This window comes from Theropithecus gelada, chromosome 3 (assembly GCF_003255815.1).
Source record: "Theropithecus gelada isolate Dixy chromosome 3, Tgel_1.0, whole genome shotgun sequence".
In the NCBI taxonomy this organism is placed as follows: Eukaryota; Metazoa; Chordata; class Mammalia; order Primates; family Cercopithecidae; genus Theropithecus; species Theropithecus gelada.
The window spans coordinates 12,927,537-12,953,291 of NC_037670.1; the positions used below are offsets into that span (position 1 = coordinate 12,927,537).

Here is a 25,755-nt window from a genome sequence, read left to right on the forward strand (position 1 = left end):
GGCCCAAGTCAGAGAAACTGTGTTGCTGACTTCGTCACGGCAGGAAACGACTGGAATGGGGTTCTGTCACGCACACACTCACACCTGTGCCCACACACCCCCACGCATGCACACACACAGACCACATCCGCAGCAGGTGGGCCTGGCCAAGTACCCGTGGTACACTTATTGGAGGCCCAAGAATAAAGTAAGGGGGTGGCGCCCAGGAGGCCAGGGAAGGGGAAAGTCCAGTGGCCTCATGGTCTCTCTCATCGAACTCCGAAGCGTCCTTCCACGGCCCTGGGACCCCGGCAGTCAGGGAAAAGAGTGAGGCCGGGACCCGTGTGGGGAGGCCTCTCCCCTGCCTCAGTGTAGAGTCCGTTCTCAACAGAGACAAAGCTGCCATGTGCAAGGATGGGTGTGGAGGCCGAGGCGGCAGGGCCCTGGGGCTGGTGTGCGGCGTGGGTGGGGAGTGATGCCCACCCGTTGGGGTGAGCCGTGTCCAAAGTAGCTGGGCAGAAGCTGGTGTTGATAGTGGCATAAGGGTCGTGGAGTGCAGCCTGGGAGGCCTGGCTGGGCGCCTGCACGGGGGAAGGAGGGTCAAGTGAGTCTGTACAGCTTGGGTCCAGCCCTGGCTCCCCTTCCCCTGCCACCTCGTCCCCAAAGCAGCCCCCCTCCTCACCCATGCTTGTGCTGTCAGTGCCTGAGAGTTGGTGTGGGATGGCTGTAGCCTAGGGGTAGGGCTGGGAGAGAGCGAGGATGGTCAGAGCTCTGCAGGGCATGTGGCCAGCCCAGTGTCAGGGGGATGTGAACAGGGCCCAGGTCTCACCGGTGCTTCTGTCGGCGCAGCAGGTGAAGGAGGTATCCACAGCCAAAGAGGAGGACTCCTGAGAGCCCCAAGATCCCGGCCAGATCTGCCCGCAGAATGGGGACAGGAGTTGGCGGGGCAGAGAGCCCTGGGCACAGAGACAAGAATCAGATTGGTGGCCAGTGCCCAAGCCCCTCCCTGCCCTCCTGGGCTCCTCGCCCTGGCCCCACCTGGGTCTGAGCTGGGCGGGAGGCTCCCACAGGACTCCCAGGAGCCTTCAGGGAAGGAAGCAAACTTGCAGCAGAAGGTGGTGTTGGCGAAGGGGCTGCTGGCCCCAGAGTCTTCCAGGGCGAGAGAGATGCTGCTCTGGGTTTCCCAGCGGGCCTGGCGAGCAGGGGCCCATTGCCGGGTGCCAAGTTCTGGGTGCAACACAGCCAGCTTGGTCCCCCCAGCACCATCGGGGCCTCCCCAGCTCACAGTCACAAGGGAGATGGAGCCAGGCCCCAGGAACCCACAATGGACAGTGAAGGACGAGAGCTCAGTGGCCTCCATCTGAACTTGCACCCACACCTCCGGGGTCCCTGTGGAACAGCAGCAAGGTTGGTGGGCTGTTGTCCTACATCGCCCTCCCTGCAGCCCCTGCCCCTCTCTGGTGCCGGCACTCACCCGCAGTGACACACAGGGTCAGCAGCACCCAGGGCAGGGCCAGGGTCCGGCGCCCCATGGCCCCCTCCAGTCCGGGTTCTGGGGACTACAGGGCCGGCACCTGTGCCTCTGTTCTCATCGCAGGAAGTCTTCATGTTGTCAGCAGCCAAACAGCCACTTCCTTCTCCCCTCTCACACCTTCCCCAGAGGTGGTGAACACAAGGTGGCTGATTCCCTTCTTAAAGTGACAGTGAAGGCCCGCTCAGTCCCCAAGGCTGTGCTTCCGGGTAACAAGGCAGGGTGGCACAGGTGGGTGAGAACCCAGCCCTGGCTAGGCCTGGGGAGGCCAGAGAAGGGGCGGAGTAGCTGCCAGGGTCTGGAAGGACTCCCCCTTCCCTGGACAGCAAGGGATGCCGGGCTTCCCTAGGAAAGGGTTCTGTCCCACCCCTTACCCAGCTAAGGAATCTGGGAGGAGAAAGTCCCTGGGAGCGGGAAGCCAGCAAGGAGGACCTGAAAGCCAGCCCAGTGTGCGTGACCCGCCACCAATCTGACGTGGGTCCCACGCTTACACCTGCAACCCAGGCCTCCCCGACAACCCCCAGCCTGACTTGCCCACTGCCCACTCATACCTCCTGATCTACCCTGAACGCACCCCATACTGGGCTCTGCTCCAGGTGCCGTCTCCCTTGTCATAGGTGATGGCAACTGGCTTCTGGCTGCTCAGGACCAAAGCACAGCCACCAGTGCCTCTTCGCTTTCACCTCCAATGCACCAGGAAATCCTGTTGGCTTCCCACCCTGACCAAAGGACCACTTCTTCCCACCACCCCCCGACAATCCCCAGCCACTGCTACCTTCTGACTCCAGGCCTAATATTCTCCTGCCTGGAAGAGCAGAAACAATGGAGAATTGGCCTGGCTGGTTTCAGTTCTCACCGCAGTGGCCAGAGTGACACTTCTGAACCCAAGTTAGGCAGGCCACTGCCCTTCTTGATTCTCACAGCCCATGACACCCAGAGTCGACGCCTCAAGGACCATCCATGTCCTGCCATCCCCACCTCCCCTGCCCTCCTACCTCACGTGCATACCTCTGAGTTGAATTAAAAGCAGCAAGATTTGGAGGTGACCAGGAGGAAACGGGCTGGCCCTTGCCGTGAGGTGTGCACAGACAGGGAATGAGAGGCCAGCACTTTAGGATGAGTCCAGGAGTTCAAGACCAGCCTGGGCAACATGGTGAGACTTTATCTCTATCAAAAAAAGAAATAAAAAATTAGCCAGGCGTGGTGGCAGGCACCTGTAGTCTCAACTATTTGGGAGGCTGAGGTCAAAGGATCGCTTAAGCCCAGGAGGCAGAAGTTGCAGTGAACCGTGATTGCACCACTGCACTCCAGCCTGGGTGACAGAGTGAAACCCTGTCTTGATAAATAAACGTTGCTCTGAATTAGTTCCCTGCTTATGTCACTTCAAGGATGCAAACTGACCAGAATGCTGCTAGGCAGCAACAGGTGACCCTTTCCAGGGATCAGTTTGCTTTGTGTGCTGTGAGCCGGAATCCAGGGTCCAGTGAGAGCCCAGGGTGCTGTCTTAAGGTTGATCTTGTCCACGGTGTGGTAAGGACTGAAGAGACAGCCCTGTCCCAAGTCACCTCTCTGGGCCCTGGTTTGCCCGTGTCAAAGACTCACCATGTCTGCTTAATCCTGTGGTGCTGGCTGGATGTGGTGGCTCATGACTATAATCCCAGCACTTTGGGAGGCTGAGGTGGGTGGATCACTTGAGCCCTGGAGTTTGAGACTAGCCTGGGCAACACAGTGAGACCCTGCCTCTACAAAAAATAAACATTAGCTGGGTGTGGTGGCTTTCGCCTGTAGTCTCAGTTACTCGGGAGGCTGAGGCGGAAGGATCACTTGAGCCTGGGAGGCGGAGAGGTTGCCGTGAGCCAAGATCATGCCACTACACTCCAGCATGGGCAAGAGTGAGACCCTATCTCAAAAAAAAAAAAAATTAAAAATTAAAAAAATACAAAATAAGAATCCTGTGATGTTTGACACAAACCAGGTTTGGTCTCTGGGGCAAACTGTCCCCTCATCCACACCCTGCAGCCCATAGTGGTCTTCATGGTACCTGTGCAGCCAGTCACCCATGGCTCCCAACATTCTTTTAACCCTTTGCCCTTCGCCCAGGCCACCTGTACTGATCTCCACACCTGCCTCAGACCTGCTTTTACCGCTTTCTCCACTACCGTCCCCCAGGCAGGGTGTGAGACTGGTGCAGAGGGGACCTACCTCGGGTGCCCTGGCCAGCATAGCTGCAAAGCACCTAGGGCACCTGAGGCTGCTGCATATCTACCTCCCTAGTCCGAAAGACCCTTGCCTCTCACTGAAAGAAACCAAAAATGTTTAACCTCAGAATAGGCTTCTTAGCCATATTTTGGGATGGTTGCCCAGAGGGCTTGTAGGCAGCTGTGGGCCTGCAACGTGGTCTTCAGTCAGGGAAATCCACCTCTGCAGAGGAGACGGTGGAATAGACAGCAGATGCACACAGCCTTTCTCTGCAGTCTCCATGTCTGGATCTAGGAAAGACAAACTGAGAGGCGGGACCCCTTTAAGGGTCTGAAGGACTTGCTTACCACAGGCTCCGCAGAGCACCAGCTGTGAGGTGTCACCTGCAGAACAAGACCTTTGCTAGCCAAGTCTCTCCTCTCCCCTTCCTTTAACCTGTTTTGCTGTGCTCCGGGCCTCCCATTATTTCTGTAATTTCAAGATGGTTATAAAAAGTGTCAACCATCTGGCTGTTTCTTTTTTAATATATTTTATATGACTTGTGCACATGTGTGCACATAGTAACATTTTTTTTTTTTTTTTTTTTTTTGAGACAGAGTCTTGCTCTGTCGCCCAGGATGCAGTGCAGTGGTGCGATCTAGGCTCACTGCAAGCTCCGCCTCCCGGGTTCGTGCCTGGCTAACATGGTGAAACCCCGTCTCTACTAAAAATACAAAAAATTAGCCGGGTGTGGTGGCGGGCACCTGTAGTCCCAGCTACTCAGGAGGCTGAGGCAGGAGAATGGCGTGAACCCGGGAGGCGGAGCTTGCAGTGAGCCTAGATCAACTGGATGTCAATGTCCCCTCTTCAGGGGTGGCTGTCTCAGTCCTATAACTGCTTCCACTGGAAGAGTCCGAGCTCCTCCATCCTAGCCTTGGTTCTGTGCAGCAAACAGCTCAGCCCTGAGCAGCCCCTGTTCTTCTGTAGGCCCATGGGGCCCACTGCAGATAGGAACCCAAGCAGCTGATTTGGACGGCTTCAATTCCTGGGGCCAAAACACAGGGTCCTGGAGGGCCTAGTCTCACCACAGAGAAAGGGAAATGGCTATAAAAATCCAAAATATTTTTGACAGAGGACTAGAGGCCTCCTCCTCCCCTAAATGCTTTGGCACTTGACACAACCTTAGGGAAAAGGAAGGAAGCCAAGAAGACTCAGGAGTTAAATTTTCTCAGCAGCTGGGCAGAAAAAGAGCTTGAAATTAGAGGAAAAATAAAGTTGTTTCTGCTCATCTGAGTTTGTAGAGTAAGACTTGTGACTGCTGCATTTATTTTTACATGTATGTTTTAATGTTGTGAAAAGGGCCACTTTTGTTCCTCTGTAACTTTAATTACAGCTTACCCTTTATCACAGTAATACAGCTAATGTGAGGCAGTGTCTTCAGTGGATACTATGTGCTAAACCCACTCTCAGTGATGCACATACATCAGTTCCATACTTAACAATCACTTTATGTGGGAAATAACTTGCTCAGGGTGGAAAGGCTACTTACACAGTGAAGCCAAAATTTAAACCCTGACAAAAATTTTCACTTCAGAACCCATAATATTCAGCATTATGCGGAGCTGCCTTCTCCCACACCTTGGTTAAAAAAATAAAATTGAACTGCAAGATTGTGTCAGCAAACGGCAGTCGTCCTTTCTGCCTGGCAGTACAGAAGCCAGGAGTTGAACCCATGTCTCTCACCAGGTTAAGCTGACTTGCTAAGTTCGGATGTGACCTCAGAGACAGAGGCTACTCCAGCAATACAAGATGCTTTATTTTTCGGCTTCTACCTATGCCACCCAATCCCTTCACTGGGCCTAACTTACTGAATCAAATTAAGTATATTTCCCTTCAAGTTTCCGCAGGATTCTGGTCTCCTTTGCACCCTACAGGTCTTCTCTAAACGCCCCGGGTTTATCTATCCTTTGGTGAGTTTTCAGCTCTTCTCCTTATTTCTCTGCCCCATCCTGACCAAAAATCTTCAGTGCCTGTTTCTCTCTGACATCCAAATCCCACATACATCTAGGGGTAATTGGTGAATCTGACCTGATGAGTGACTCGTTTTGTGAATGTTTTCTAGGATCTCAGTATTTCATCCTATCCGGAGGGAAGGCTCTAAAGAGCTCAAGGAAGACCTCACGATGTCTATGTGTGAGAAGAAACCGTTCACCCCTTCACTATCACACCCTATCATCCAAGCACACATTCCTCTTTCATCCCATAAACCCCAGTGTCACCTGGAGTTACAAGGATGGGGCGACTTATCTAGTAACTGAAGACTCTCAGTAATCTGAAAAAAAAAAAATCTCTTCACTTTATAACTCAGGAGACAACACCAACAAGTCACTTCCGGCAGAGCTCATGGCCACAGTGCAAGTTAAAAAAGGTAAAGCCTTATTGAAAATCATTAAAAGTAATCTTAAAACAATTATTCGATATTCACAGACAATGCCCAGCGGTGCCATGTGGGAGGCAAGCCACCCAGCTGCCAAGGCAAGAGACCAAGGGCACAAGCTGTTCCAGTATAATAAAGAAAATATACAGAATAAGAATAGTTATACTAGAAATATAGATATGATTATATATGAATATCACTAACCATTAGTTTATAGCAGTACTCTTTATTCCAATATTATAATAATCTTTTTTTTTTTTTTTTTTTTTGAGACGGAGTCTCGCTCTGTCGCCCAAGCTGGAGTGCAGTGGCTGGATCTCAGCTCACTGCAAGCTCCGTCGCCCGAGTTTACGCCATTCTCCTGCCTCAGCCTCCCGAGTAGCTGGGACTACAGGCGCCTGCCACCTTGCCCGGCTAGTTTTTTGTATTTTTTAGTAGAGACGGGGTTTCACCATGTTAGCCAGGATGGTCTTGATCTCCTGACCTCGTGATCCGCCCGTCTCGGCCTGCCAAAGTGCTGGGATTACAGGCTTGAGCCACCGTGCCCGGCCAATAATCTTTTTTCTACAATCATAACCTAGGAAAAACCAGGCCATACAGAGATAGGAACTGAAGGGACACAGTGAGAAGTGACTAGAAGACCAGTGTGAGCTCTCTGTCATGCCCAGACAAGGCCACTAGAGGGCTCCCTGGTCTAGTGGTAACGCCAGTGCCTGGGAAGGCACCTGTTACTTAGCAGACCTTGGTCTAGGGGTAGCAGACCGTGAAAGGGAGTCTCCCTTTCCCAGGGGGAGTTAGAGAAGACTGTACCACCACCTCTTGTGGAAGGCCTGACAGTCAGGCCCGCCCACAGTCATCCGGAGGCCTAACCGTTTCCCTGGGATGCTGTGTTTCAGCAGTCACGCTCCTGTTTCACTTTCATGTTCCGCTCTGTACACCTGGCTCCACCTTCTAGATAGTAGCAGAATTAGTGAAAGTATTAAAGTCTTTGATCTTTCTGAGAAGAGCATAGAAGAAATAACGACGTAAGCTGTCCTCTCTCTCTCTGCCTCGGCTACCTAAAAGGGAAAGGCCCCCTGTCCGGTGAACACGTGACTCACATGACCTTATCAATCACTGGAGATGACTCACACTCCTTACCCCGCCCCTTTTGCCTTGTATACAATAAATAGCAGCGCGATCAGGCATTCAGGGCCACTACTGGTCTCCGCATCTAAGTGGTAGTGGTCCCCTGGGCCCAGCTGTCTTTTCTATCTCTTTGTCTTGTGTCTTCATTTCTACAGTCTCTTGTCTCCACACATGAGGAATAAAACCCACAGACCCAGTAGGGCTGGACCCTACAGTGCCAGACCCTGAAAAGCACTGCTCTGCATCACTTGTCAGGCTGGGCAAAGGCCTCCGTGCCTGCTACCTGAGCTAGCCTCAGCTCGGTCCAGCCTGGCCTGGGCCTGGCCAGTGGGAGATGCTGCTGAGAAGCCGGAGCCCTGGGCTGTCCCAGCCGGCCGGCAGGGGGCTCGCTGTCATGAACCCTTCACAGCTGAGCATGTCAAGGTGGGGGCGTGCACAAAAAATATCCACAGATGTTGTGCAGCAGAAATAAAGAAAAATTCTAATCTTTTTTTTTTTTTTGAGACGGAGTCTCGCTCTGTTCCCCTGGCTGGAGTGCAGTGGCGCGATCTCGGCTCACTGCAAGCTCCGCCTCCCAGGTTCCTGCCATTCTCCTGCCTCAGCCTCCCAAGTAGCTGGGACTACAGGCACCCGCCACTGCGCCCGGCTAATTTTTTTTGTATTTTTAGTAGAGACGGGGTTTCACCGTGGTCTCAAACTCCTGACCTTGTGATCCGCCCGCCTCGGCCTCCCAAAGTGCTGGGATTACAGGCGTGAGCCACCGCGCCCGGCCAAATTCTAATCTTTTAAGACAAAAATATAGTATCGCTTCTTGGCCTTTTGGCCAAGATCAAGTGTAGATAAAAACATTGTTAAGTCATGATTGCCCTGGAATACGATCGGGAAGAGAGGCAAACCCCCAGCCCATCACCACATACCGCAGCTCATGCACTTCAGGTTTTGTGCTCCCAAACAATGCCTATTCTCATGAGGGCACTGTTGTCTGCACTGGGAAATCATCCTCTGACCTGTTCACAAGTCTTCCAGATGAAGATTTTCAGTGGGTTTGGATCTATTTAAAAAGCAATTAACAGCAAAGAGGAACCTAATCCACTTGGATTTGCCTGTTTTTGAGAGGTACTCCTGGAAGTTAGGAAGGTCATTAAAATTAATATCAGAGTAAACAACTTTTTTTTTTTGAAACGGAGTCTCGCTCAGTCGCCAGGCTGGAGTGCAGTGGCGCAATCTCGGTTCACTGCAACCTCCGTCTCCCGGGTTCAAGTGATTCTCCTGTCTCAGCCTCCCGAGTAGCTGGGACTACAGGTGCACGCCACCACGCCCAGCTAATTTTGTTGTATTTTTAGTAGAGACGGGGTTTCACCATGTTGGTCAGGATGGTCTCAATCTTTTGACCTCGTGATCTGCCCGCCTTGGCCTCCCAAAGTGCTAGGATTACAGGCATGAGCCACCGCACCCAGCCCTAAACTAAACTTTCAACTGAACTTCAGAAAATGTTGAACCATGATTTAAAAAAATGTTTCTCACTTTGCTCTCACTAAACCCTTTTTTAAGAGCAAAAAGGGCCGGAGGCGGTGGCTCACACCTGTAATCCCAGCACTTTGGGAGGCCGAGGCGGGCGGATCACAAGGTCAGGAGATGGAGACCACAGTGAAACCCCGTCTCTACTAAAAATACAAAAAATTAGCCGGGCGCGGTGGCGGGCGCCTATAGTCCCAGCTACTCAGGAGGCTGAGGCAGGAGAATGGCGTGAACCCAGGAGGCAGAGCTTGCAGTGAGCCGAGATCGTGCCACTGCACTCCAACCTAGGCGACAGCGTGAGACTCCATCTCAAAAAAAAAAAAAAAAAAAAAAAAAAAAAAAAAAAANCGCTCTCAAACCTCAGACTCATATATCCAACTGCCTACTTTATATCCTCACTTGGGTGTGAACCGACATCTCAGACTCAATACGTCTAAAACTGAACTCTGATGTCTCACCCTAATGCTGTTCCATTCAGCTATCCTCATCCTTCCAATTGCTCAGGCCAAAATCCCTGGAGTCATCACTAACCTCTCTCGTTCACCTACTTCCCATATAATGATCCATCAGAAAATCCAGTGGGGTCTACCTTCCAAATACATCCTTTATGGAATAACTGTTCACTTTGTCCACTGCTACCACCCTGGTTCAAGTCACCGTGGCCTCCCACCTAAATCCATGCAACAACCTCCTAACCTGTCTCTCTGCTTCCGCCACTCTTTTTTTTTTGAGACGGAGTCTCGCTCTGTCACACAGGCTGGAGTGCAGTGGCCAGATCTCAGCTCACTGCAAGCTCCGCCTCCCGGGTCTACGCCATTCTCCTGCCTCAGCCTCCCGAGTAGCTGGGACTACAGGCGCCCGCCACCACACCCGGCTAGTTTTTTGTATTTTTTAGTAGAGACGGGGTTTCACCGTATTTAGCCAGGCTGGTCTCGATCTCCTGACCTTGTGATCCGCCCGTCTCGGCCTCCCAAAGTGCTGAGATTACAGGCTTGAGCCACCGCGCCCGGCCACCAATGAAATATTTTAAAACACTTATTTCATCAACTCATCTGTTACATTTTAAATGTGTATAATATAGAATTAGTATATGTTTATATAACTTAAAATTTTTAAAAAACTGATATAAATGTCCAAATGTTGGGAGTCTTATGACTTTAAGGCCCTGTTCCAGTTGCTATGGCTACATAACAAACCCCTCCAGACTGAGTGGTGTAAACCACCATCTTATTATGCTCATGGGCTCATGGTCAGGAATTTGGAAAGTGCACAGAAAAGATGGGCTGTCTCCGCTCCCTGATGCCTGGACCTCAGCTGGGAAAATGGAAAAACAGGGGAAGTTGGAATCATCTGATTCCCATCTGGACTGAGTCTGGCAGCCAACATGGATGTTGGCTGGGACCTCGGTGAGGGCTGCTGGCAGGAACACCTACACACGGCCTTTGCCTTCGGCTGCTGGGCTTGCTCACAGAATGGTGACTGGGTTCTAAGCACGAACCCAAGTACAAGAAGAGATAGGAAATGGAAACTGCCAGTTTCCTTAAAATCTGGGCCCACTAACTAGCACGGCATCATTTCTATCATCTTCTATTAGTCAAGCATCACAGAGCCCATATTCAAGGAGATAACCTAGACCCAGCCTCTCAATAAACAGTGTCACAATCTTTAGGGAGTATGGTGTCAAGCTCCCAGATTCAAAGGCTGTGACTCAACCCAGTGCACTGAGCTGCCTGGCTGTACACAGGTGTCCATATTGATGTAAAGCCCCCAAGCTGCTCTTATCCTCTTGTGATCTCTCAATGAGTTAGCCTTCCCCCCAACCCAGCTCTGACTCCCTCAGACTCCTTTCCAAAAGGAGACCCACAAGCCAATTTCTTCTAGCTTTTATCTGGGAGGGACAGGTGGGGGCAGGGAGGGAGAATAAAAGGGGCGAGGCAGTCTTGGCTAAGTGACCCGATCGCAGGAAGTCATGGCTCTTTCTGCACAGATCACTAGCTGGATGTCTGTGTCTGGCCTAGGAGACCACAGTGAGAACCTGTCACTAAAGCAGGTGCCCATGATGGGAAGAACTGGAAATTATATCTAAAGAGAGAGGCTGAAGCGTTCCTTAAACCACAGAAGAAAACAGTGAAAGTACAAAATGACAACAGCTGTCTTCAAATACTGCTTGTCAGAGGGACAAGACAGAATAGAGGTGCTATGCTGCTCCACAAGGCAAAACAAGAGCAAACGTCTGTCTGAGTTTCAAGAGGCTGGCCCTGAGGCTGCACTGCAGCAGTCTAGGTGAGAGATGATGGTGACAATGTGTGGAGGACATAGGCCAGAGAATATTTTTCACCAAGTCTTGACAGAACTTGGTGAAGAACTAGCTGGAGAAGGCAAGAGTGAAGGTGACATCACTTGGATTTTAGGGTTGGACATTTACAGTAACTCCTTAGTTTCATTTTAACTCTCAGATACTGTGATTTGATCAAATTCCAAATTATGACAGGTACCTTTGGGATGACAGGATAAAATTTCCTTTGGAAAGAACCCCTGGGTGAAGGCTGCCAGGACACATGGCCTGGCCTGGCCCGCGTGGGTGAGACCAGCAGATTTACAAGGTCCTGCTATACTCTCCCATCTGTCAGCACAACTTTCACTGCTGCAGAGGCTGTGGCCACTAGATAAACTACTCACAGGCAGTCAATCCCTCCCTATCTCCACTGCCTCACCCCGCCTCTCAGTTACTAAGCAATACTTCCTGGAGAGCCTGTAGACAAAGCACCTGCAGGGTGTGGGGACACCTATACACTGGGCCATGGGACAAGGCAGACGAAGAACCTGACCTCCATCAGTTTAATGATCTCAAGCCACACCTTGGGAACGTGTGGATTCAAACATGTTTATTGAGCGAATCATTAGGACAAACAATAGGCTGAGAAAGATGTTCCAAAAATCCAGGAAACTATGGGCTCTTTCCATTAGACACAGAGAGGCGCTGCCCCTCTCCACTCCAAACAGAACAGGAAAACGGCAGGGGGACTGGGTCACAGTGCATTAGGGAGGACAGGGTCTCTCAGCTTCTCTACCCCAATATCACCAGAGGGAAAGGTTAGGTTAGAAAAACAATGCCCAACTCCTTCCCCTCAGAGCCCAGGGCTGAAGCCTGGGGGAATGCTTCATTTTGCTCTTTTTCTCTTTGCCTTTTCCAAATGGTCACATCCTTGAGGTAGGGAGTGGAGCTGGGGAGGGGCCCAGTCATGTCAGAAATCCTATAATGAGAAAGATGAAAGGAATACACAGGACATAGCAACAGGCCAATGGGCAGACCGTCCTCCCCTGGGTTACTGTAAAAGCCCCAGAGACAGCTCAGAGGGCCACCCCCAGGCTGTGGCCTTTCTGTCAATTTGATGAGTACATGGGTTGCCTGCCAGCATTTCCCAAGGACACATAACTCCTCCTGCTCTGGGGACACTCACCTCAACATCCAGCTCTGTAGAATCTAAGAGGTCCAGCCCACGCTCACTGGGGGAAGAGTAGCTACTTGCTTGCTAGAGAGAATGAGGTTAAAAGTCAAAAAGGGGCTGGGCGCGGTGGCTCAAGCCTGTAATCCCAGCACTTTGGGAGGCCGAGACGGGCGGATCACGAGGTCAGGAGATCAAGACCATCCCGGCTAACACGGTGAAACCCCGTCTCTACTAAAAAATACAAAAAACTAGCCGGCGAGGTGGCGGGTGCCTGTAGTCCCAGCTACTCGGGAGGCTGAGGCAGGAGAATGGCGGGAACCCGGGAGGCGGAGCTTGCAGTGAGCTGAGATCCGGCCACTGCACTCCAGCCTTGGCGACAGAGCGAGACTCCGTCTCAAAAAAAAAAAAAAAGTCAAAAAGGCCTTTCCACACTTCTATCACTTCGCAAACAAAAAATCCAGTTCCTTTCCCAGCCTCATAAGAACAAATATGGGCACAGCAGGCCCCTATGGCACCTCCTGGTAGGGATGTTAGTGTGGACACGAGGATTGGGCCTGACTGCAGAGCACTTCTTGGCCTGCTGACTGAGCCCCTTCAATGCCTTTGGTTTGGAAACTAGAAAATAGATTTTTCCTGAGATGTTAGGAAATAATATTTTAACAGAGGCCTTGCTCTCTAGTCTCTGGTTTGAAGGTATCATTGTTTGGTTTCTCCTTCTAAGCACAAGACTCCCCTGTTCTGTTCTATTCTGTTCTTTTTCCCTCCCTGTAGAGAAGAGAACAGAACAGAAGAATAACAGAAGATGCAGAGCCTGTAATGGACTGAATATCTGTGTCCCCCCAAACACGCACGTTGAAATCCTTCCCCCAGTGTGATGCTGTTTGGAAGTGGGGCCTTTGGGAGATGACTGGGTCACAGGAGTGCAGCCCTCATGGATGGATGAATGCCTTCTAAGCCCAGGTCAGAGAGCTAGCTTGCTGTTTCTCCTCCAGGTGAGGATACAACTAGAAGCCAGCAGTCTGCAGGCTGGAAGAAGGCCCTCACCAGAACCCAACCCTGGGACTTCAGCCTCCAGAACCGTGAGAAATGAATTTCGCTGTTTGTAAGATATCAGTCTATGGAATTCCGTTACAGTAGCCTGAACTCAGACATAGCCCCTTTCCATGTATAAAGTGGTTTTACCTTATATTTTATGTAAAAGGTCCATTTTATTTATTTTTGAATTGTTGATTTTTTTGTTTTGTTTTTTAAGAGACAGGAGTTTACTGTTACCCAGGCTGGACTCCAACTCCTGGACTATTGATCCTCCTGTCTCCACCTCCTGAGTTGCTGGAACTACAGGCTAACAGTTCTGTTTTAAAGATGAGAAAATGGGCTGCACGCAGTGACTCACACCTGTAATCCAGCACTAAAGGAGGCTGAGGCAGGTGGATCCGCTCGAGGTCAGGTGTTCGAGAATAGCCTGGCCAACATGGCGAAATCCCACCTCTACTAAAAATACAAAAAAAATTAGCCAGGCATGATGGCACACGCCTGTAATCCCAGCTACTTGGGAGTCTGAGGCAGGAGAACCGCTTGAGCCCAGGAGGCAGAGGTTGCAGTGAGCCGAGATTGTGCCACTGCACTCCAGCCTAGGCGACAGAGAGAGACTCTACCTCAAAAAATAAAAATAAATCAAAAATAAAGGTGAGAAAATGCAGGCTGAGAAGGGGTAAAGTGCTAACTTGACATGGAGTTGAAGACTAGCACTCAGGTCACCTCACTCCAAATGCCAGGCTTTTCCCAGTACACCAGCAGCATTTCCTCCTGGGGAAACAGGCTAGGTTAGAAGGGGAGTGACGGAAGGGACAGGGAGGGGAAGTCCTCTAGTAGGGAGAGGGAGGACAGGGGGTAATGTGTTGGGAGGAGAGACACTGAAGGGGGCTGCCACCTGGACTGAATGACCTCCCACCTCCAGCATTAGGACTTCCAATTCCTAGGAGGTTCGGAGGCAACAACATTTACTTAGGGATTGGGAGCAAGAGTGCTATTCCAACCTTCTTTGGTATTTGTAATTTCTTTTCCTTATTCTTTACTAAAAGTAGAGTCTAAGCAAGTCCAAACCAATGTATAACCTGTCCTCCTTTACTCTAGATTCATTCAGCTTTCAGAGACCAGGGATCACCGAGTGGGGAGAGGGGAAGCACCCTGGCTTCTCTTTGGCACATCAGCCCCTAGTTCTTGAGAGAAAGGGCAGGGTGGTCCACTCACCATGTCTGTATCCTGCCGTTCTTCACTCGACTCATCCTGAATTTCTAACTCTTCTTCCTCATTCTCTTCCATAAGGCTGAGTCTGATGTAGGGGCAAAGAGTCAGGCTTTTCAAACTGTTCTTTGAGGACCCCTGAGAGTTTCTCAGACATTTGGGGTGGGGGAAGTTAAGTACAACATAGTAGGTTTCCAGATTGTGCTGACAGGAAGTGCTCTGTGGCTAAAACAAGCCCAAAAAGCACCCACAGAGAGGCAATGGGTGAGACAGGAATCCCCTTACAGTGGGCAACAGATCTGAAGTGAAGACAGGAGATGATGAGAAAAGCTCACCGCATCAGCTGGTTGCCCAGACCAGGACCTGAAGGGTTGCGTGGAGTCTGGAAATACTGTGGACCCAAGAACCTTGACCTCTGGGTGCCTGCGAGGGGCTGACTGCTGGGAATGAAGCAGGATCCATGATGGGATAAAAATCAAGAGTAAGAAGAGGAGGATGTAAGGCAGCTGGTGTTAATGGGGAGAAAAGCTCAGTGTTGGGAGAGATGCATTTTAAAGCTAAAAAATGGAGAAGGATTAGAGAAGAACCCAACAATGAGGGACTGCTACAGCAGGGTTGTTTCTGTTACAAAACAGAAACAGCAAGATGGAGGTAGCCAGACACCAAACTGGGAACTCAGACACCCAGATACCCTCCATGGCCTCACCCCTGGGCAAAATCCAACTCTGAGCCATCTTCTTCCTCCATCTCTTCCAGCCCCCACAGGGGCTGCCTGCTCTTCACGGCGGTGGAGGTGAGGGTGGGCGTGGGCGGGATGCTGTTCAGCTTCAGACTTTCTTCCTGGGATGAGGAGACGTCCTCTCTGTCATGCCTGGCAGGCCCTGCCAAGCAGATGCACACATTAGCCACAGCCCAGGGCCTGCAACAGGTGTGCTCTCTTTCCAAGACCTGCCCAGGATTTAGTAAGGGAAAGCCATCAAGAAGAGAATGGAAGACCTATACAGCCTCATTCTGTTGCCCTCAAATGGGCATAGCCCTATGTACTAAATACATAGCCTTATGTACCAAAAAGTAAGGCTTAGAGAATTGTAGTTAGGCCTTGTCCAAGGAAAACCTGCTACACAGCTTAGAAAACAAGATGGAAAGATATGTAAATATACATTTCACAGATAAACTGTAACAGGTGAACAGGTGAACACAAATATGAGGGAGGGTTGGAGTCTCTAAGATTGAGAGGTCTGAGTTAGCCAATGAAGACATTTGAGCTCCTATCCAAGATTTCTGAGGTCAGAAAAAGCTTAACATGACAACAGAGTTTTGGTACCAGAGGCTAGAGTGGACTCATGAGGGCCAGGAAAGAACTGGAAAATGGGAGACAGGATTTTCTAAAAGCTAGAAAAAAATGAAGTGATTACAATGCCAGTATAATTGATATGATATGAAGGGGGACTTAGCTCCTACAGAGATCGGAGAAGGTAGAGGAGGAGAAAGAATCTAAAGATTCTCACTACCTGAGAAAACCCAGGCAATACTATTTTAAAGCATCAATCAAATTGATATTAAGTCTGTTAACTGTAAACAGTCACACTCCCGTTACCCTCCTTCTCCATGGCCATGTTCATCCACTGAAAACAATAATCCCAAAGTGAGCTGCTATGGGTTTAAGCAGAGGGCTACAGAAAACAGGGAAGAGCCATACCCCTGGGCTTGTATGCCCAGAGAGGAAACCCTGGGGCCCCAGGTGTGTCCTCCTGATCTCCCCGAGCTATTAGTGGTGTGATGCCCGAGGGCTGGGCCCTTGAGTCTCTCCTCTTCTCCATCTTCACTGGCTTCCCCATCTTCACTAGATTACCCAGCCACTGAGGTTCACATCCTTAAATATCACCTATACTCTGCCACATCCCAAAGGGATCTCAAGCCTTCAGCTCTCCCCTGAACTCCATCTTAACAGCCCCCACGGTTTGTTCAACATCTCCGCCTGTAATCCTGTGGCCAACACCAATGACCCAACCTTCCCCCACAGCTATCTTCACTCTCTGCCTTCCCCATCTCAGATACTGTCAACTCCATCCTTCTGTCAGGCCAAAACTTGGAGCTATTCTCAACTCCTCTTTTTGTTTTATATCCCACATCCAGTTTGTCAGAAAAGCCTACTAGAGATACCTTGAAAATGCACCCAGAATCTGGCCATTTCTCGGCACCTCCACCATTGCCCCTGGCCTAAGAAACTCTCTTATCTTGAATCTTGGGCTGGATTCCTACAACTGCCACAGCCTCCCTGCTGGTCTCCCCGCTTCAAGCCTTCCCCCATCTCCTGTTGTTTTCAACACAGCAGCCAGTAGGATCCTTTAAAAACAGAGGTTGGGCCGGGCGCGGTGGCTCAAGCCTGTAATCCCAGCACTTTGGGAGGCCGAGACGGGCGGATCACGAGGTCACGAGATCGAGACCATCCTGGCTAACACTGTGAAACCCCGTCTCTACTAAAAAATACAAAAAACTAGCCGGGCGTGGTGGCGGGCGCCTGTAGTCCCAGCTACTCCGGAGGCTGAGGCAGGAGAATGGCGTAAACCCGGGAGGCGGAGCTTGCAGTGAGCTGAGATCCGGCCACTGCACTCCAGCCTGGGCGACTGAGCAAGACTCCGTCTCAAAAAAAAAAAAAAAAAAAAAACAACAGAGGTTGATCCTATCATTCCTCTGCTCAAAATCCTCCAATGGTTTCCTACTGCACTCAGAGTAAAAGTCAGTCTCTGCCTTAGATGCTCTGGGATCCTGCACCCTATTTGGTCTCATATCCTACCATCTGCATTCTGGCCATAATGGTCTTCTCTGCTGTTCCTTGAACATTCCCCCCATCCCCTCATGGCCTCAGGACTGGCTGCTTCCTTTGCTATGCTATTCTGATACACACTAAGCAGCCTCCCTCACATGTGAAAAAAATTCACTGGGAGGCCAATAGGCTGAAACGTCTCTTGCACTTTGGGTTCCTAAGTCAGCAAACTGAAACTCAACTCAGAGTGAAAGTGTTGTGTGTAACCTAGGAGAAGGAAACTTAAGCTTAACCAGTCAGAAACTACTGACTAACCTCTAACAAGAGATTTATGGTCAGTTAACCTCTAAATATGAACTTTCCACTTTAACCAATTAAATATTTTCTTTGTCTTGCTCCCACAGACACCTTGTAAGACATCCCTCTGGTTTCCTCAGTGGCGGCACCCTGAACTGCTTGCGGTCTGTCACTGCCTGATTGATAAATTGCTGAATGCTCAAATAAACCTGTTAAAATTTTAATGTGCCTAAGAGTATCTTTTAACTTATTTTTAGGCTTTTTGTCCAACATTTGTGTTCTTGAGTCTTCCCTTGATCAGTCTTTGTAAGACTGCAATCCCCACCAGGATTCCTCATACTCCTCCCTGTTTTTTGCCATAGCATTTACTACTATCTGACACCCTCTAAAGAAAGAGATTTTTGGCTTTTTTGTTCACTGCTGTATTCCCAGCACATGGTGCTCAGTATCTATTGAATGAATAGAAACAATCTCTTCAGTTTTATCTTGCCTTCACAAACCCTACGCTTTAGGCAGAGCGATCTATGTACCTCCATGCTTCGCCCAGCACACAGCGTTCTATGCTTTGCTTGTGCTATTCTGCCAGCCCATGGTGCTCTTCCTTCCTCTGTTCAGCTTATACAAATATTACTTATTTTTTAAGCTCCAGCATTTCCGTCTTCTTGGTAAAGCCTTCGTCATTCTCTGAATTCTACAGCATTCATTTGTACAAGCCTTCAGGCAGTTATTTATTGGCAATTGCTCATAATTCGGGTTTTCCATAATTAAAATTTCCCCTTTTCCTATTAGATGATAAGCTGCTGCAGGATTCTTCATGGCCCCTAAAACACTGAACATAGTATCTTGCATATAGTAGGTCCTTAACAAATACGTATTAGTTAATTGATTAAAGCAGAGTTTCCTGGTGGTATAAGATATAATTTTAGGTGGTACACAGAAGACAGCAAAAAGAAATCACACTCCATCTCACGCCATACACAAAAATTAACTCAAACTGGATCACACATCTAAATCAAGAGCTAAAACTGTAACTCTTAGAAGAAAACACAGGAGTAAATCTTTGTGACCCTGAATTAGCCAACAATTTCTCAAGATAGGGCATCAAAAGCACAAGCAATAAAAGGAAAAAGTAAGTTAGATTTCACCAAATTCAAGAATTTTTGTGTTTCAAAGGATACCACCAATAACATGAAAAGACAACCCAAAAAATGGGAGAAAATGTTTGCATATCATAAGAAATCTCATGTCTAGAATATATAAAGAATACTTAAAATTCAACAATAAAAAGACAACCCTATTTTAAAAATAGTAAACGATCAGAACAGACATTTCTCCAAAGAAGATAAACAAATTGTCAATAAGCACATGAAAAGATGCTCAATACCACTGGTCATTAGGGAAATGCAAATTTAAACCACAATGAGATACCACACCTTACAGTAACTAGGAGATGGATAAAATAAAAAATAATAAGTACCAGTGACAACATGGAGAAACCAGGGGCCCCATACATTGCTGGTAGGATTGTAAAATGGTGTAGGTACTTTGGAAAACAGTGTGGTAGCTCCTCAAATACTTAAATATAGAATTGCCATATGACCCAGCAATTCCACTCCCAGGTATATCTCAAGAAAACTGAAAAGATGCATCTACCCAAAAGTTAGTACAAGCATGTTTAGCAGCATTATGCATAAAACAGCCCAAATGTCAATCAACTGACAAGTGGGTAAGTAGAATGTGGCATATCCACACAATGGCATATTGTTTTGGCCATAAAAAGGTATGAGATACTTATATATGTCAAAGTATGGATGAACCTTGAAAACACTGTGCTAAGTGAAAGAAGCTGGACATAAAAGGCCACATATTATATGATTCAATTTATATGAAAGGTCCGGAATAGGCAAATCAAGAGATAGGAATTATATTAGTGATACTAACCTAAGGCTGGGAAGATGGGCAGAGACTGCGAATGGGTATGTGGTTTCTTTTGGAATGATGAAAATGTTCTAAAATTAGATAGAGGTGATGGTTGTACAATTCAGTGAATATGCTAAGCGTACACTTTAAAAGTGTGATTTTTGGCTGGGTGCGGTGACTCACCAGCACTTTGGGAGCACTTTGGGAGGCTGAGGCAGGCAGATCACAAGGTCAGGAGTTTGAGGCCAGCCAGGCCAACATGGTGAAACCCTGTCTCTACTAGAAATACAAAAATTGGCCAGGCGTGGTGGTGGGAGCCTGTAGTCCCAGCTACTCAGGAGGCTGAGGCAGGATAATCGCTTGAACCTGGGAGGCGGATGTTGCAGTGAGTCGAGATCACGCCTCTGCACTCCAGCCTGGGTGACAGAGCAAGACTCCGTCTCAAAAAAAAAAAGGGGGGGGGGGTGATTTTTATGATATGTAAATTGTATCTCAATAAAGCTGTCACACAAAATCCCATTTTAAAAATGTACACTAGAAAACACATACTTGCATATGAAATGATTGCTACAATGTTACTTAATATGCAGCTGTTTTTTAAAAAGCAAAGAAAAAACCTTAGGCAGCCGGGCACAGTGGCTCGGGCACAGTGGCTCACGCCTGTCATCCCAGCACTTTGGGAGACTGAGGCAGGCAGATCACGAGGTCAGGAGATCAAGACCATCCTGGCTAACATGGTGAAAACCCGTCTCTACTAAAAATACAAAAAAATTTAGCCAGACGTGGTGGCAAGCACCTGTAGTCCCAGCTACTCGGGAGGCTGAGGCAGGAGAATGGTATGAACCTGGGAGGTGGAGCTTGCAGTGACCTGAGATCACGCCACCACTGCACTCCAGCCTGGGCAACAGAGCAAGACTCTGTCTCAAAACAAAACAAAACAAAACAAAACAAATCTTAGGCAACTTATAAGACAACAGGTGATCTGAAGGGAAAAAATAATGAAGGTTGTGTAAAAGTGTCTAAAGTTTGGAAAATAATGGGATACGAGACGTTGAGGAGGGGTACTCTGAATGTATAGATTTCTTAGTTCAATATTTGGTTTTATCATCGGTTTTCTATTTCATTATATTATTATTATTATTTTTTTTTTTTTGAGATAGAGTCTCGCTCTGTCGCCCAGGCTGGGGTGCAGCAGCACAATCTCAGCTCACTGCAACCTCCACCTCTCAAGTTCAAGCAATTCTCCTGCCTCAGCCTCTCGAGTAGCTGGGATTACAGGTGCGTGCCACCACGCCCAGGTAATTTTTGTATTTTTAGTAGAGAGGTTTCACCATCTTGGCCACGCTGGTCTCGAACGCCTGACCTCGTGATCCGCCCATCTCGGCCTCCCAAAGTGCTGGGATTACAGGCATGAGCCACCACGCCTGGCCCTCTATTTGATTTTTGATGCAGGTTTTCAGTTGACTAAACCTTGAAAGAAATTAATACCCTGAATGACGTAGATGCTCAATGAAATATTTGACAAAATAAGTTTGAAGGCAGTGAAAAACCACCTGCACTTATCCACGCTGGGCAGCCCCATACCCACACACAGCACCCTACCTTCAACACGCCTCCTTTTGGAGCTGGGGAGGACCTGAGGGCTGGTCTCTGCTGTGTTCTCCACAGGGCTGAGGGAGTGGCAGTAGGTGGTGACTGGGCCCCAGGGACGGCCAGGTGCCTGGGAGACTTGCTGCAGGCACTTTTCTAGGTAGGACAGTCTAAGAAAGAGGTGGAACCAAAAGGCTGAAGGGGCTACTGGGCCCTCAGCAGGCCCTTCCCTAATCTACATCTCTATCCACCCACCAACTTACAAAAGCTGTTTGTCCTGATGGATGAGTCGGGGGGAAAACTCTGAAAGGAGCTCCAGGAATGCCAGATTTGGAGGCTGATCAGAGGAGCCAGCTGGAGGAAGCTCAGACAAGGAGAACTTGATGCCTTCCCTTGGTTGGGCAGAATTCTTTTAGGAAGAAAGTCTCTTCCCACTTCCCTCCCAGGGCTGAGATATCCTGTGCCAGTGCACCCTCCCTCTGTCCCCAGCCTGTCTCCAAAGGCATACCCACCACTAACCTGACTGCTATTCCTTGACACACACACCCTCCCTCCAAGGCCTTGTTCCCAGCCCTCCGTGAACACGGCCTCCAATCAATACTTCCTACTTGTGTAGCATGACCACAAGGTCACGGTTCTGCAGCTGCTGGGGTCCAAAACTCAAGGCAAACCTCCGGGCCAGGTCCCTCATCTCGATGAAGGCGGGAAGCTCATTCAGGCCCTGGGGCCCATGGTCCTGCAGCAGTTCTGTGTACAGCTGTGTCCAGGAGACATGGTGCATGTGGGAAAGGGAAGAACATGGCGGAAACAGAGAAGTCCAGCATTCTCTTCTCTACTCAGAAATTCCAAAGGCCTTGGGACACCATCTACTACTTTTACTCTTTCTTTCCTTCTAAGGAACTCCCCTGATACTAACCCCTGCAGCAGACAATGCCCATCACCTCTACTCTGTAACATTAAATAAAAATGTCTATAAGTAACTGAAGGAGGCTGAAAGAGAACAGACTGAAAAATAATTAGGAATTCCCTATCACTTCCTTGTTGGTGTTCCAACGTTCTGATAAGTTACTTTTGATGGGGTTGCCCAGTCAGTTAAAAAAAAAAAAAAACTTTCCAAGTATTTGAATGAAGGAACCTATCATGTAAAGTAAAGAGTCAAAACAAGAAAAGTTACTGCTCTGAAGGATCTTACATTTTGAGTGGCTGAGGGTAGACAGAGACTTGGGGACAACAGAGAGGGCATGCCCTCAAGGCAGAAGAGCGTACCTGCTTGAGGCTCAGCAGCAGGATTCGGGAACAATGACTTCGGTCAATCTGCCTTGCTCTAGTTAATGTTTCCTTGATAATGTCACCATAGTCATTGTAGAACTGAGGGGAAAGAGTGGGGAAAGTAATGTCTGACCAGTGGAAAAGACCATTTTGTTTCTTCCTTCACATCACTAATCATGCCTCCCTCCCAAACTGCCTTAGGTAGGAAACACGAACTGAAGCATAAAATAATTCAGGCTAGACTTCATCTCTAATCAACAGTGCAAAGCCTAAAATAAATCAGAGTTTTGGTAAACAAATAACGAAACAGGCTGGGTGCGGTGGCTCATGCCTATAATTCCAGCACTTTGGGAGGCTGAGGTGGGCGGATCACAAGGTCAGGAGATCGGGACCACCCTGGCCAACATGGTGAAACCCTGTCTTTACTAAAACTATAAAAATTAGCTGGGCATGACAGCACGTGCCTGTAAAACTATAAAAACTAGCTGGGCATGACAGCACGTGCCTGTAATCCCAGCTACTTGGGAGGCTGGGGCAGGAGAATTGCTTGAACCCCAGGAGGTGGAGGTTACAGTGAGCCGAGATACTGCCATTGCACTCTAGCCTGGTGACAGAGCTAGATTCCATCTCAAAAATAAATAAATAAATAAATAAATAAAAAAGAAACAAACACTGGCCCAAGCCCAATTCTTGGAGAAGAGAAGTAAGCCTGAGAGTGCCCTCTCACACAGCACTGACACCTTCACTATTTGTCTCTCTCCAACTACAACGGAAGCTCCACCAAATAGTAACTTGTGTGTTTTGTTCACTGTTGTGGCCTTAGTTCCTGGAATGGTGCTTGGTACACAGCAGGTGCTCAATAAGCATAAATCAATACTGGTGGGTTGAGGAAACTGGGGCACCTATCTAGGTATCCTGTGAGGATTGATCCCTCTTTTATTCTTTTTTCCTTATGTTACCCCATTCCATAGACAGGGGTCAGAGAAAAATAAATATTTCTTGACAGGAAGAATAAGCTATTTCCCCTCCACTGAATTTCTTCACAGCTTTTTCTCCATAATTATTTACTATTAAGTCTCTTTTCTTTATCCTCTTATTCTGAACTCCCAGTGCCTTTCCCTTCTACTTCTCCTTTAAGCTTGATACTATTGGATATCCCCCACCTGTAGTGCTATCGTGTTTGAAGTCATAGCTGTGCTCAACTTGCTCCCTTCTCTTTTATTTCTGTAGGGCCTTGCTGTACCTTGTTGTAGTGTTTGAAAACATCTGAGGCTGCATCCATCTCCAGCACCCCATAAAGCAACAACTTGCAGAACCCAGCCAGGAGGCGGCGCCGCTGGTGTAGCCGCTCTATCTGTAAATGATCCTCCTGGGAATCACCTGGCTCACATGGAAGGCAGAAGGGAATCACAGACTTAGGCTTCCTGCCCTATATTCCTGAGCCCCAACCAAGCCCCAGCCCTTACTGAGCCCCAGGTATAGAGTCACTGCACCACTGCCCAGGTCTCCCAGCTGGATGAAGACGTGGTCCATGAGGAAGCTGGCTAGCTCAGACTGGAGAGTAGCTTCAGGAAAAAAGACAAGTGGCCTAAGGAAATCACGGCCCCCGACAATCATCTGAGGGCTAAAGATGAGAAGTAGATCACTTAATAAGACAAAAGCCTGTAGGGGGAAAAGAAAGGATGTTTAAAAGGACAGAATGTTTCCCAAGGTAGAAATGACACTTGTCAATTTCTCCTTGGAATGGGGGATGCGGGCAGGGATACTCGCCTTGTTGCTCCCACTTGAGTCAGTGCTCACCTGCTCCTGGATCTCAGTATCCACATCTGAGAGACAACTCTGGCAGAGTTCACAGAAGGCCACCATTCTGTCCCTCAAACTCGACAGCTGCTTCTGTGGACACAGTGGCTTGAAAGGGAAGAATGAAGACACAGACTCCTCTGTTCCCACTCCCCCATCTAAGACCCACACTCACCTGGGAAGCATCTGATTTAGAAATGTGGGTTAGTGTCCAGAGAATGGAAAAATAGACAAGAGTCAAGGCTGGCAGGATAACCTGTAACAACAAAGTGTTTGAAAAAAGAGGTTTGGGTCAGGAGAGGGAGAGACAGATAGGCAGACACACACCAATGAAGAGGAGAGAAAATGAGTAAGAGGAGAGTCAATTCCTTTTCCAGTGGAAAATGAATGATATTATGGACACTCTTCAGAGGCTTCTATACGAAGTAGAAATGTCACCGCTCCCTAATTTACTCTACGTCTCCTAGAATCCCTCAATATTATCCTTGGCTTCCAGGAAATCCAAGATGACACTGGAAGTAGAGTCTACCTCCTAAGAGAGGAATGTAAGAGGTGACCCCCCCGACCTGATCTTCCTCGCTATGTCTACTCTACACCTTGAGACTTGATGTACCTGGTGGCCACCTAGAACATAGGTCCTTAAAATCTAGCCCCCCAGCCCCCAACCCATCTCTAGCCTGTCCACTCACCTGGTGAGGAACCTCTCCTGTGTCCACAGCCTTCTGCAGGAGTTGACAACATGGCTCATAGAGCTCCCAGCGAGTCAGGTCATGAGCGCTTTGTGAAAGAAAGGGGAACGTTATACTGGAAAAGAACAGAGGGAACCAACTCCACAGACACCAGTAAAAACGGGATGGGAAAGAGGAGGAAAGCCACTCACTTGTAGAAGGCAGAGAGGCGTTTCAGAGTGGCTGCCAGATTATATACCTCATCCTCATCTAGGAAGGACGACTGAGGAGGAAAGAAGATCCACAATAGCATTTCCCCCAGAACTCATCAGTCCACGTCCCCTGTCTTGCAGCCCCTCCCACCCTTGTTTGGGGTGTCCCATTGTCCAGTCCCAGCTTCTACCTGCAGCAGCTCTTCAAGCTCCTGCTGGAAGCGGTCAGTCAGCAGATCCACTAGTTGGCTGCGGGCAAAGTCGGCCCGGCTGAAGAAAGTGAATTCCGGATTACAGAGCAGGTAGAGGGCATGGGCCCCAGCCTCGAGTACCGCTGGCTCTGCATGCTTCACCACCACCTCCTGGAGTTGCTGCAGGAACAGCTCCAGGTGCTGAGAAGAAAAGGCAGAAGATGGTGTGCTGTGGGGGTGGGAGGAGGGCACTCTTCTGGAGGGAAGTAGAACAGGGTTAAAAACATTAAACTTCAAGGAAAAGATGCCTAAGAAAAGGCTTGCTGATTTTTCTGGAACCCAGGTTCTTGGAAAAAAAAAAGATACTGGCAATAGAACCCTTTGGCCCCAGCAGGCAAGAAGCAAGGTATAGGAAATCTATCTCCTTACCTTCTCCAAGCGCCCAGTGCAGTAGATGTGGAGGTCAAAGGAGCTGAGAAGCCGGAGCAGGGGAGTGACCTTCTCTGCATCAGCTGAGAACTGTGATGATTGACAGGGAGGCCTCCTTACGAGTTGACACATTGCTAATTCCTACTCC

General features: G+C 48.9%; 2 protein-coding genes and 1 long non-coding RNA gene across 6 annotated transcripts in view; 1 reads left to right on the plus strand and 2 right to left on the minus strand.

The window, feature by feature from the left end:
• PVRIG (PVR related immunoglobulin domain containing) lies at nt 1-3,914 on the minus strand. The gene is made up of 7 exons (XM_025379513.1): nt 3,832-3,914; nt 2,519-2,677; nt 1,454-1,769; nt 1,018-1,368; nt 809-935; nt 662-722; nt 1-560 (listed from the first exon to the last, which is right to left on the minus strand). The coding sequence occupies exons 3-7, from the start codon at nt 1,509-1,511 to the stop codon at nt 249-251; spliced, it is 909 nt and encodes a 302-aa protein (XP_025235298.1). The 5' UTR covers nt 1,512-1,769; nt 2,519-2,677; nt 3,832-3,914; the 3' UTR covers nt 1-248.
• A 7,721-nt stretch (nt 3,915-11,635) lies between these two features.
• STAG3 (stromal antigen 3) overlaps nt 11,636-25,755 on the minus strand; it is a 39,743-nt gene continuing 25,623 nt past the window's right edge. For 3 of the 4 annotated variants that reach the window (XM_025378800.1, XM_025378801.1, XM_025378799.1), the window contains 17 exons: nt 25,608-25,697; nt 25,179-25,379; nt 24,988-25,058; nt 24,797-24,884; nt 24,283-24,363; nt 24,108-24,200; nt 23,801-23,969; nt 23,551-23,687; nt 22,305-22,406; nt 21,647-21,795; nt 21,302-21,430; nt 21,051-21,208; nt 15,171-15,345; nt 14,800-14,901; nt 14,471-14,552; nt 12,233-12,304; nt 11,636-12,025 (listed from right to left, as the gene is read on the minus strand). In XM_025378800.1, the coding sequence (XP_025234585.1) occupies nt 12,017-12,025; nt 12,233-12,304; nt 14,471-14,552; nt 14,800-14,901; nt 15,171-15,345; nt 21,051-21,208; nt 21,302-21,430; nt 21,647-21,795; nt 22,305-22,406; nt 23,551-23,687; nt 23,801-23,969; nt 24,108-24,200; nt 24,283-24,363; nt 24,797-24,884; nt 24,988-25,058; nt 25,179-25,379; nt 25,608-25,697 (1,908 nt within the window). In that variant the 3' untranslated portion in view covers nt 11,636-12,016. Of the gene's footprint in view, nt 12,026-12,232; nt 12,305-14,470; nt 14,553-14,799; nt 14,905-15,170; nt 15,346-21,050; nt 21,209-21,301; nt 21,431-21,646; nt 21,796-22,304; nt 22,407-23,550; nt 23,688-23,800; nt 23,970-24,107; nt 24,201-24,282; nt 24,364-24,796; nt 24,885-24,987; nt 25,059-25,178; nt 25,380-25,607; nt 25,698-25,755 lie in introns of all 4 variants that reach the window. The other variant, XM_025378798.1, reaches the window with a different exon arrangement.
• LOC112620358 lies at nt 12,654-17,748 on the plus strand. The gene is made up of 2 exons (XR_003118517.1): nt 12,654-16,824; nt 17,141-17,748. It is a non-coding gene; the product is annotated as an uncharacterized LOC112620358 (long non-coding RNA).

Excerpts from the sequence above, each read along its gene's own strand:
- PVRIG (XM_025379513.1), bottom strand. The coding sequence starts at position 1,511 with ATGGGGCGCCGGACCCTGGCCCTGCCCTGGGTGCTGCTGACCCTGTGT. Across the intron at positions 1,369-1,453 it reads GACCCTGTGTGTCACTGCGG|GGACCCCGGAGGTGTGGGTG; the intron begins GTGAGTGCCGGC and ends GCTGTTCCACAG. Across the intron at positions 723-808 it reads CTGCGCCGACAGAAGCACCG|CCCTACCCCTAGGCTACAGC; the intron begins GTGAGACCTGGG and ends GCTCTCTCCCAG.